Here is a 13,183-nt window from a genome sequence, read left to right on the forward strand (position 1 = left end):
TTGAGAGAGTCAACAGCTTTAAGTACCTCGGAGCCTACATATCCGAGGACTTGACATGGACCACACACATTGACAGTGTTGTGAAGAAGGCACGACAACGCCTCTACTTCCTCAGGCGCCTAAGGAAGTTCCAAGTCAGTCAGAAGATCCTTAAGAACTTCTACTCATGTACAATAGAGAGCATCTTGACCGGCAACATCACCTCCTGGTTTGGGAATAGCACTGCACAAGACCGAAGCAGACTACAAAGAGTGACACGTTCAGCCGAACGCACAATTGGAGGGGGGCTCCCCACCCTCCAGAACATTTACAACAAGCGTTGCAAGGGCAAGGCTAAGAGAATCATTAAAGACTCCAGTCACCCGAACAACTGCCTCTTTGAACTGCTGCGGTCAGGCAAGCGATACCGGAGTCTCAAGGCGAGCACAGAAAGACTCAGAAGAAGCTTCTATCCCCAGGCCATCAGGCTGCTAAACGAACAATCAACACTACACAACAACAACCACCAAACGCACATAGCACACACATCCACACGCACACACTCACTTTAAACAAACACACTGTAGCACCCACTCCACACACTTTATAGCACACACCCACTTTAAACAAACACACTGTAGCACCCACTCCCCACACTTTATATTTATTGATGAAGGATTGCACTACAACTCGTACACCTTACTGTAAATTGTACCTAAATTGTACCTCATCCCATTTCTGCTTTGCACTATATAGTACTGTACATTAGTACACTGCATAGTATTGTATATTATATGGTAACTCAGAACATTGTACATATGTCTATACCGAACACTGTGACCTCATTTTCTTCTTCTAAATTACATGCTATACTATGTTATTTGATACTATCTTGTCTAGCACAGTCTCTGGAGCGTAACAGTAAGAAGCATTTTGTATGAAAGTATTCTGTACTTCTGTATGACAACTATTAAAGAAACTTGAACTTGAAGTGTGCTGGACGCATTCCAAGTGGCTCAAATGAAGCGTTTCACTTGCCCGGGTACCATTTCTCCGCCCGGACCATATAAAATGTAACACAGTGTGAAATAATGTTTCAAAGGGTAGGCGATACTGCCACCTAGCAGGATTCGGCCAGCATTGCAATCTCGGGGTCTCAGAATGAGTCCCAATGATACACCGAGGTCCGTGAGACTGTATAGAATAAAATAATCGAATAAAACGATAGAAAACCCGACTATACTTGGGTTTTGCCGCTCAACGCATGGCGAGATAACCCTATAGTCGTGATTGGCGCTGACAAAAAAAAAGAAAAAAAGTCAAGGTCTGGAATTCCTTGAAAACAGCCAATTATTTTTAACAAGGTGCTTAAAAAGTCCTTGAAATTCAAATCAACCATTCAAATTGAAAGTTTTGTTCATCCATGATAAAATAGTTCTGAATCATGAAATACTTTTTTTTAATCTAAAGTGTAACTAATCGTCTGAAATTGGTTTTAAGCCATACATATTGTATCAGATTTTTTTAATTGTATCCTTTTATAATGAAAAATAGTGCTTGTAAAAGTATTTGAAAGTCCATGCATTTCATTTTGAAATGTCTGTGGGAACCCTATATAAATGCATTCATTCATTCATACTGGGTTCTCTCTCTCTCTGGTGTCTGTCCAGGTATGTCCTTCTCAGGCGGCTACAAGGATTACTTTGGGATGCACATGGACGAAGACTCCATCGTGCACCTGATGATATCCAACCACATGCTTCACACCTTTTACCCAGAGTGCATCACCATCGCTGAGGTGAGAACACACACACACACACACACACACGTACACACACATGCACACAGACACATAGATCTCGCTAGCTCTCTCCCTCTATTCACACTCTGAGATGATGTTAGGACCCAGAGAGGAGGGGAGAGGAGGGTTGTTAGTGGAGGTGATAATGAGATAACGGGAAGAAGAAACGTGACTCGCTGCTCACTGACCCGCCCTGTTCATCATCTACACATCATCCTGTAAGAACAGGTGAGAAGAGATAGAGAGACAGACTAAAATGTCCTGGTGACTCCCCCTCCTCTACAACCTCAACCCCTCTATAGCCACAACAGCTCTACTCTATAGTAGGGATGTGCATCTCCATCATGAGGCCGATGCGATGCGCATCTCGATACGGTGCCAACGATACGATACATTAACGATACATTTGAAGCACCAGGCGATGCGATACGATTCACCCCTGTTGAGATACGATACGATTCGATACGATTCGATTCAACATAATGCGATTCGGGGCAATACGATGCGATTCAACACGATGCAAAATAATGATACAATTTTATGGTATGACAGAGGATTTGGTTGTATTCCTTATATGCAGCTTATATTATTATTAAAAATAAAATAATCTACTGTAAGACAATTTATATAAAAACTCTTGGGTGCCTAAGAAGACTTTTGCATAAACTGTCTTTTCTATCCACTTTAGCTAAAAACACACACACAAACATATACACACTACTGTGAGACAATAATAATCATACACAAAGGGATAATGGCTTATAGCAGACTTGATGATTTGATAATATTTCAGATAATTAAATGTATTGTAACGTTTGGCCACTTTAAATCATTGAACAGAGAGAGAGAGAGCCCCTCCCTGTCTGAGTTGCCGTCGACAGTTGATGATGTCACACACACTAGACTAGGATGTCCACACGTCAACAACACACAGAGCCTGCCTGGATATGCCCGATGCATGAAGCGATATAATTAAGAACGAATAGCCAATAAATGTGAAGTTATCTTTGAACCCCTGTTGTCAAGCGTCTTCAATATACCCCCCCCCTCCCCACTAATGGAACTGGTGTTGCAGAGTCACGTTAGTTAGTTAGTTAGTTAGTTAGTTAGTTAGTTAGTTAGTTAGTTAGTTAGTTAGTTAGTTAGTTAGTTAGTTAGTTAGTTAGTTAGTTAGTTAGACACTAGTTTAGCGTTAGCTGAACGGCTAACTAGCGTTAGCCATGTTGATCAATTCTATTCATGTCTCCTCCTTGACTTCCACTGTTTGTTGATAACTGTGACGCGGCTCTCGCCTTATGTAGTAGCGAAGCAATAGTATCTGCTGTGTGTGCAGTCACAGTGCACTTCTGACAGAAGTGGATGAGAGGAAATTATATGAATGCATCGGTTTTGACCGATGCAAAGACGCTACAACAAGATGCATCGCGAGTTCAGCCTGAAATTTTGCAGATGCGGACTTATTCCACCGGTGCACTCGCATTGTGAACGTGTATGCCGGCGCACCGATGCAAATCGATGCATCGTCACATCACTACTCTATAGCCACAACAGCTCTACTCTATAGCCACAACAGCTCTACCCTATAGCCACAACAGCTCTACCCTATAGCCACAACAGCTCTACCCTATACAGCCACAACAGCTCTACCCTATAGCCACAACAGCTCTAACCTATACAGCCACAACAGCTCTACCCTATAGCCACAACAGCTCTACCCTATACAGCCACAACAGCTCTACTCTATAGCCACAACAGCTCTACCCTATAGCCACAACAGCTCTACCCTATAGCCACAACAGCTCTACCCTATAGCCACAACAGCTCTACCCTATACAGCCACAACAGCTCTACCCTATACAGCCACAACAGCTCTACTCTATAGCCACAACAGCTCTACCCTATACAGCCACAACAGCTCTACCCTATAGCCACAACAGCTCTACAGCCACAACAGCTATACCCTATACAGCCACAACAGCTCTACCCTATACAGCCACAACAGCTCTACTCTATAGCCACAACAGCTCTACAGCCACAACAGCTATACCCTATACAGCCACAACAGATCTACCCTATACAGCCACAACAGCTCTACTATATAGCCACAACAGCTCTACTCTATAGCCACAACAGCTCTACAGCCACAACAGCTCTACCCTATACAGCCACAACAGCTCTACCCTATAGCCACAACAGCTCTACTCTATAGCCACAACAGCTCTACTCTATAGCCACAACAGCTCTACAGCCACAACAGCTCTACTCTATAGCCACAACAGCTCTACCCTATAGCCACAACAGCTATACAGCCACAACAGCTCTACTCTATAGCCACAACAGCTCTACCCTATAGCCACAACAGCTCTACAGCCACAACAGCTCTACCCTATACAGCCACAACAGCTCTACCCTATAGCCACAACAGCTCTACAGCCACAACAGCTCTACCCTATAGCCACAACAGCTCTACCATATACAGCCACAACAGCTCTACCCAGTTACTGCACAAAAGTAAAACGGTATTTTCATATACTGTAACATAATATAAGTTATAAGTTTATCCTGCTCAAAGCACTTGACTTCACCATTACACTGACACACTTGTAAATAACATTAATTCTTGTTAGATTGCCCGACTGTATTATTTCCATCGCTGTGTGAAAAACTACAGTTGCGTCTGAGGGGAGTGGCCACTGGCTGAGTGCTCTCTGTCTTGGGTGTCGGAGAGGAGAAGCACATACAGTACATGAGAGATGAGACGCACTGCGGGGTGAAAATTTGCCACAAAACATTAATATCTTTGGAACCGTTTGTGTTCAATTGTATCTGGATCAGGAGATGATCTCTCGTCATAATTGAAATTGTATTTCTCCGTCGCGCAAAAGCTGGCTGGCAGTCTCATTGAATAATATACGCTCTCCGAAAGTCTGTAAACTTGTGGATAACGGAATATGGCTCTATAGCAGAGGTCCCCAACCATCGGGTTGCGGACCGATGTAATATAAAACACTTAATTAGCCGTGCATTGATAATACAATTGGTATCAGCTGTGTAACGTCTTAATTTTGGCGCGACAGCGTCGTTGTAGGAGACGCATTCAATCTAAGATTGAAGCTAACCCAGATATAGACATTTGTCATAGAGACTTGGAGATGGAGCCGACTAGTGAGGTATTCAGAAGTTCAAGTGAGGTTTGTTTGTTTTTCTTTCTTCAGGCTTGAAAAGTAAAAATAAAACAATTATTATGTTCTTCTCGTTTGCCTCACGTCTTACGTCATTTTCAGTTAAAAGGTCATTAGAAATAACTTATTTCAAAGCCATTCTAAACAACGAACGTTCCCCTCATGGCATCTTTGCATAACAATAGCATAGCAATAGCATAACAAAGAACGAGAAGTGCAAAACCAAAATACAAGCCCTGTGGGGGTTTGCTTGAGCTGTGGAGCTCTCACTATGTGACAAATGGTCCCGACTGGAAGGATGAGACATTTCTTAAGTTGTGCTTCAGAAGGAAACTGTCCTTCTGTAAACTGTAAGTTACATTGTTAATTTAGTTTGTATTAACTTTTCTAGTTTAAGTTAATTCAATTAAAGAAATTGTAACTACAATATTGTATCTACAATTACATTTAAAACATTGTTTGTTTTTCAACCATATCTGTTGACAATATAATTTCTTTATATATTGAATGCTACATCCTGCTACCTTTTTCAGTTCTCTATTTCAAGGCAATGTTTACAAAAACTAAACTAAAACTAGTAATTTCCTATACAAACATGTTTCCTACTATTTATGCATAATAATCATCTGTTCTGTGCACACGCGAGGGAACATGTATGCGCATGCATGCGCGGGATATTACATTACATTTTACATTTAGTCATTTAGCTGACGCTTTTATCCAAAGCGACTTACATGTTCTGTACGACAAGCCATCAGGAAGGGCACAACTCTATCAGCTGAGCAACAATGTTCATCAAAGTGTTGAGTGCTACAGTGTAGGTTAGTTTATTAGGACAAGTGCATGACAGTAAGGTTAGTTACCGGTATTATTTTTTTTTTATTTATTTTTTTTAGATAATGGTTGAAGAAGTGCGTCTTTAGTCGACGGCGAAAGATTGGATGTGTTTCGGCTGTCCTAACTGGGGTGGGTAGTTCATTCCACCATTGTGGGGCAAGGACTGAGAATAGGCGACTTCTCTTTGATGACCCTCCCGGAGCTTGGATAGGAGTAGGTCTGAGGCGGCCAGAAGATGCAGAGCGTAGGGGTCTTGAGGGTGTGTAGTTAGAGACCATTGACCGGAGGTAGGCGGGAGCGGTTCCCTTTGCCGCACGGTATGCTAGGTCGACGGCCTTGAAGCGGATTCGTGCAGCAATGGGGAGCCAGTGCAGGTCCCTAAGAAGTGGGGTGACATGGGCCGACTTCGGTAGGTTTGAGATCAGGCGGGCCGCTGCGTTTTGAATGAGTTGAAGAGGCTTGGTGGCAGTGGCCGGGAGGCCAGCGAGCAGTGCGTTGCAGTAGTCGAGGCGGGAGATGACTGTTGATTGGACGAGGAGTTGGGTGGCTTCTTTTGTCAGGAAGGGGCGGATCCTTCTGACGTTGCTCAGGAGGAATCGGCAGGTTCTGGTTGTCGCTGGGATGTGAGCAGAGAAGTTCAACTGGTCGTCGAGGACAACACCAATGTTGAATGTCCCGTGACTAAGACGGGGAGGACGTGACCCTCTTGCGCCGCCCCTGTGCTTCAAATAGATCCGCTATCAACTCTATCTTTAATCTTTCAAAATGTTCAATTGCTATCGCTATTAGCTCTATCTTTAATTTTTCAAAATGTACAGTTGCTATTGCATGCACTCATCTGTGTTTCACCACACACATGAGTGCATGCTTACCAACTGTCCGTCTGCAACACTACTATCACCGACATCTAAGAAGGGAGATCCCCCCTTGAACGGCCCTTCTAAGGTTTCTCTCCTCCACATTGCCTGTGGAGCTTTTTTTCCCTATTGTTAGGTTTTAGTGAGTTTTTCCTTACCTTCGCGTGGGGTATGTCTGGGAGTGCTTGCATTCTTTCATTTATTTGCATTCATCTAAAAAATGTTTGGACCCTATGGTGTTCTTGTTCTGTTCTTGACTTATTGTTATGTTGTCTTCTTGACTTGTTTAAAGAAGACCTGTACGGCCCATGGGGACATTAACGTGTGTTGTCGGGCCCTATAAATAAATTTGATTTGATTTGATTTGTTGGCGGTCGGGGACGCGGTCACAGCTGCATTCTCGACTGTGATGGAAAGGTCGGTCAGGGCGGAGGATTTGGCCGGCAGGTGGAGCAATTCTGTTTCGCTTAGGTTCAGTTTGAGGTGGTTGGTTGTCATCCAGGCGGAGATGTCGGACAGACAGGCCGAGATCCGCTCAGAGACGTGGATATCTGAGGGAGGGAAGGAGAGGAAGAGTTGAGTATCGTCGGCATAACAATGGTAGGAGAAGCCATGAGACGTGATAATGTTACCCAGTGATTTAGTGTAGAGAGAGAAGAGAAGGGGTCCTAAAACCGAGCCCTGGGGGACACCCGTCCGCAGGGGGCAGGTGGCCGACAGGGTCCCTCTCCATGACACTTGGTAGGAGCGGTCATTGAGGTATGATGACAGCCATGTCAGCGCAGAGCCAGCCACTCCCATTCCTGCGAGGGCCGCGAGGAGGATCTGGTGGTTGACTGTGTCGAAGGCTGCAGATAGATCTAGGAGAATCAGGACAGAGGAGAGGCCTTTCGCTTTTGCTAAGTGAAGTGCCTCTGTGACCGCAATGAGGGCTGTCTCTGTGGAGTGACCAGTCCTGAAGCCTGACTGATTAGGGTCTAGGAGGTCATTCTGTAAGAGATAAGCAGTAAGTTGTCTGGATACAGCACGTTCAAGTGTTTTAGAAAGGAAGGAGAGAAGAGAGACAGGACGGTAGTTGCCTATGACGGTAGGGTTCAGGGATGGTTTTTTTATGAGGGGCGTGACTCTGGCTTGTTTTAGGGAGGTGGGGACCACCCCCGAGTTGAGTGAGGAGTTGATGGTTGCAGTTAGGAATGGGAGGATGTCTGGTGTTATGGTCTGGAGGAGTGGGGATGGTAGCCGGTCCAGCTGGCATGTAGTCGGACGGTTTGACGTTACCAGTGTCAGGGTCTCGGCTTCTGTAATGGGAGAGAAAGATGACAGAGTGAAGGATGAGGTTCTCGATTCAGCATTTGGAATGGGTAGGGGTTGGGAGAAGGAGCTGCGGATGTTCTCCACTTTTTCCTCAAAGAAGATCGCAAAGTCTTCGGCAGAGAAAGATGAGGGAGGGGGGGGTGGGGGGGGAGTGAGGAGGGAGGACATGGTAGCATGCAGTTTGCATAGATTCTTGGCAGAGGCCTCGATCCTATGGTGAAAGAAAGAAGCTTTGGCATTAGTAATGGTTTTGGAGAATGTTAACAAGAGGTTGTGATATGTGTCGATGTCAGCAGTGAGGCGTGACTTTCTATACTTCCTTTCAGCTGCTCTCAGGACCTGTCTTTGTTCTCTCACTGGATCTGTCAGCCATGGACTGGGTGGGGAACGGCAGGCAGGTTTCTCAACGAGGGGACAGAGCTTGTCGAAGGAGGTTGTAAGGGCTGAGAGGAGGGTGGAGGTTGCCATCTCTGCAGAGAGAGCAGAGAAGGTGTCACTCAAAGGTAGAGCGGATAGTATGTCAGAGGAGAGGGTGGAGGGGGATAGGGAGGCCAGGTTGCGTCTGAGTGAGACGGTCTGAGTTGGGGTGAAGACCTTTCGGTTAAAGGGGAACTCCAACATTTTGGGAAATTAGCTTATTTAACATCTTCCCTGGAGTTAGACAAGAAGATACATACCTTTTTTGTCTCTGTGCGTGCATTTAGGAATAGACGCTCCGTTAGCATAGCTTAGCTTCATCACTGGAAGTGAGGCAGGACAGTAGCCTTACAGTGCCTTACAGTGTATTGCAAGGTCTGACATTGACCAAACTTGATATGCATGACCTTGGTGGGCTCTAGGTCTACTCCTGAAAAGGGGGTCAATGTCAGACTTTGCAATCAAAAGTTAGGGGGCTAATAACCCTTGCCATAATTTCAGTGCGCCCCCTAATTTTTGATTGTAAGGTCTGACATTGACCCCCTTTTCAGGAGTTGACCTAGAGCCCACAAAGGTCATGCATATCAAATTTGGTCAATGTCAGACCTTGCAATACACTGTAAGGCACTGTAAGGCTACTGTCCTGCCTCACTTCCAGTGATGAAGCTAAGCTATGCTAACGGAGCGTCTATTCCCAAAGCTAAAATGCACGCACAGAGACAAAAAAGGTATGTATCTTCTTGTCTAACTCCAGGGAAGATGTTAAATAAGCTAATTTCCCAAAATGTTGGAGTTCCCCTTTAAGCATGAGAGTTAGTGAGAAGGATATGAAGGAATGGTCAGATAAATGTAGGGGAGTTACCGTGGTGTTAATGATGCTGGAGTTACGGGAAAATATGAGATCCAAGGATATTACGACTGCACCCCTGCCTATAGCCACAACAGCCTCTCTACCCTATATAGGCGAGTCAATATATGGTTTAACCCCAGAAAAATTGATACAAAAGGTTTTTCAATGGATTCTGGTAGTATTGGGCGTGCTAAATAACATACTAAAAGTCGACCAAAATCGACCCCTCCGAAAGCCGTCATTTCCAAGATGGCGTCCCAGATGGCGCCGGGGCGATTAAAATGGCTATATCTCAAATTAAGAAAATGGTGCAAAGGATTTCTCAACTGATTCTGGTACCTCTGGGCATGCTCACTAACATACTAAAAATCTAGGAAAATACACCTTCCAGAAAGGCTTCATTTTCAAGATGGCGTCCAAAATTGCGGCTGGCCAAGCTTAAAATGGCTATATGTCAATATAAAAATTATATAAATGATTTTGTCATTTGATTCTGGTACCCCAAGTACCCCTAGACATACTTAGGAACATACTAAAGTTTTAGGGAAATACACCTTCCGAAGAGGGTTAATTTTCAAAATGGTGTCCAAAATGACGACTGGGAGCTTAGAATGCCTGTATCTCAAATGGGAAAACATTTCTAAAGGATTTATAAACTGATTCTGGCACCTCTATACATTAATAACGAGCAAAATATCTAGCTAAATATATCTGCTAGGAATGCATCATTTGCATAATCAAAATGGCTGCCTGTAGCTTATTTTGGCTAAAATTAAAATTGGTTATTATATTCAACCTAGAAAGCTGGCTTTGGTGTTGAACACAAAATAAATGACCCACTTATTGTGGTCTTTAGGCCTACTCATCATCATCTTCAGGATCCTCTGGGAGAAACTTGTTATGTGGATTGTCACATTCATGAAGTTGACATGGTCCACAGACAGTAAGTAGTACAAGGTAGTCCATATTTTCTGCATGAGCAGCGAAGTGTCTTGCAGGCAGTGGTACAGTTACAATGAATGACCTTCAAGAGACTGTCTGGAGCAGCATTCATTGTTGACATGAGTGGGACAAATCTATTGTCCTGCAGGTTCCAGCCCCAGTCTAGAGCATATATACCATCATCTGTTCCCATCCAGACCATGACCTGGTCGTATGCTCTACGACAGTGGAATTTGGTAGCAGATTCAGTTGGTGGTAGACGTTCAGGCGTTACCGTTGATGAAGCTGAGACAACCTTCTTGCTGAAAATGTTATATCTCATTTTTGCAAGCGAATCTGTGCACTTTCCACCAAAAAAGACAGCCATTGCTTGGCACCCAAGGTCATCGATCACATATGTTGTCTGGTTTGGTACAGTGAATGCATTGGCACAAGCCTGAAGGACAGGATCCCCTTTTACAAGTTTTTGGAATGCTGTCTTTTTGCCAACTCCGAAGATCCGGGAAGTTGTGTCACAGCCAGTCACAGCATGGATGAACAGCAACTGAGAACACGCATCCTGTCCGAGTACTTCTTTCAAAGGGTTTATGGCGTACACTTTAAAACTGCCATCAGCTTTCGACTTGTCTGATCTGAAATAAAGGCCCTTGCTATCTCTCTGTGCATAGTAAAGAAGTAAGACGAGGAGATCAGCATCTTCTCCAATCAGCGTCGTGGTGTGAAGAAGAGATGATCCCACTGCGGCCCTTACTATGTCTACATCAGCATCTCCAAGTGAATTGACCACAGTGCAATCCCGTTCTTTCAGTTCATCACTTATCATGTGGATCAGTTTCTGTTTATTCAGATCTCTTGACAGGAACTCCTCCTTCTTACCTGAGAACTCTGTCTCAGCAGTGAAGTTGACAATGGGATGAATATTGTTTCCTCTTCTTTGATGTGTGTTGTCTTTAATGGATGGCCCATCCTCATAGCCATCAAACACAATGGTTGTAGCTGAGCCATAATGTTGGATGGTGAAGTCTGCATATGACTGTGCAATTTTACCATAGCTTTGTCCGTGCTTCCATTGTATTCGGTGAAGGAGTGAACCACCATCAAGAACATAATGCTCCGTTTCTGGTACAGAATCTAGGATTGCATCACTTGCATGATCACAGATCGCGTGCGCTAGTTGTGGTTTATCAGCTTTGCGGAAGACGTTTCCGGCTTCAAAGAGGGCAAGAGGGAAAGGACTGAGTTCGTAACGCATAACCTCCTCCAATGACAGCTCTCCAGTTTGGGAGACAATAAAGAAACGTTGAAAAAGAAGTGCAGAATCAATGATTCGATCAGGAGCAACCTTGATAGATGATTTTTGTCCAAGGGTTATGGCTTTATCCTTTCTACTAAATGAAAATGTGAATGCCGGCTGTCCGATCATTTTGTGCATGATGTTGCGTCCAACAGAGTCATAATCATGCACGTTCACTCCATCCTCAGCGACAACACCTGTAACAACATTCCTTAAAGAAGAGTCTGGAGAGAAAGGTGAACATATAGCAAGTTTTGAAGTGATCTTCTCCAGGTCAGCAGCATCCCTTTTCATCCTTGCCTCTGTTGAATCCTTGTGCTGTTCTGATGTTGTGTATGTCTGGTTTGAGAACTCCTGCATTGCGGTGTTATACTCTGATGTTATGCCCTTTGACATTGTCCAAAGGGATCTCTGATTGTCGGTCATTCCACTTCCATGTGTCATCCCTCCTGTAGTCTTCAATGACTTCATCAATGTTGTTTCGATTACAAGATCTGAGCTGAGGCCTGCCCATGATTGGCTGCTGCGACGGATAACATGAAAACCCTTTTCAAATTGTCTGAAGACATCTGGGTGGTTGATGTGAAGCTGACTGATCTTTTGGACATAAAAGTGTGCCGATTTCAAGTAATTGTAATGCCCAGCCGCAGCGAATATCGGCATGCATTCAGAAACAGCGCGTAGGTGCAAAAGCCAGGAACCTGTGTGATCTGCTGTTATCAGTGACCTAGCAACTTCTAACATGTGTTGGTAATTTAGCCACAACTGACTAGTTTTGGATCTAGCACACAGTTCCATGTTCCTTTTTCCCAGCTCTTCATTTATTGTAATGAGGGTCTCTGATCTGAACACTGTTTCCAATGGCATTTCACCCTTAACTATTGAGGTATACATTGCTTCAGACTGTTCAACCATTGCTGCAAATTCATGACTATCATCTACAATTTCTGATATTATCATGCGGTTAAGACATTTGTCAACCAGAAGATGGCCACGGAATGCTCTCTGAACTGATTTGCCTGTCATCATATGGGCTACTGAGTTCTCCCCATAGACTACCCCTAGAATGTCCTTAAGTCCTGTACCGTCCATCAGTGTACCAATTGCTCCTAGCAAATTCATAAATGTGTGAAATCCTCATAGGAGCAGGACAAAGGACTTGAGGTGACTGCACTGTGGTGAATCTAGGATTATCTCTGCTGCTTTCCAATATAGGGGTTGGTCAAATGTAACTACTGGGGCAAGGTGGTGTTTGGATGCCAGACCACAAATGAACTCCAGTGTTGACAGAATGCATGTTTTGTCTCCGGAGTACATGTCTATCATTGGTAAGTATCTCACTGAAGACTGCCCTGGATGTTCATCTCCCTTATGAATAATGTGCATCATCCCCTGCCAACCAGGTGCAGGCTGTTTGAAATTGAACGATAACTCCCAAAGCAGATCAACCATCTTGTTACATTCTGCAAGTCTTGGAAGTTCTTTAAATGTGGTGTCTCTGCAAAAGTGTTTGGCAAAGTGATAATCTATTATCACAACTTTTGACCTCTGCACAAGATTCAGTTCATTAATTCTGAACCTCGGAATCCTTTGGTCTGTCTTCTGTCCTGGTGTCAAGGCAGCTATCATGCCCATCCCATGAAATGTCCCTTTCCCATCAATTGTTAGAATATTATGATCTACATTGTCTGCAGCAAATAAGACGGTCGT

General features: G+C 44.1%; 1 protein-coding gene across 1 annotated transcript in view; it reads left to right on the top strand.

The window, feature by feature from the left end:
- The window catches only part of LOC311232987 (1,4-alpha-glucan-branching enzyme-like), a 576,273-nt gene that overhangs the window by 325,328 nt on the left and 237,762 nt on the right, over positions 1-13,183 (top strand). The window contains 1 exon segment of the mRNA XM_084319835.1: positions 1,650-1,777. Within this exon segment, the coding sequence (XP_084175961.1) occupies positions 1,650-1,777 (128 nt within the window).

Source organism: Notolepis coatsorum (assembly GCF_963971535.1).
Source record: "Notolepis coatsorum genome assembly, chromosome: 8".
NCBI classification, from domain to species: domain Eukaryota; kingdom Metazoa; phylum Chordata; class Actinopteri; order Aulopiformes; family Paralepididae; genus Notolepis; species Notolepis coatsorum.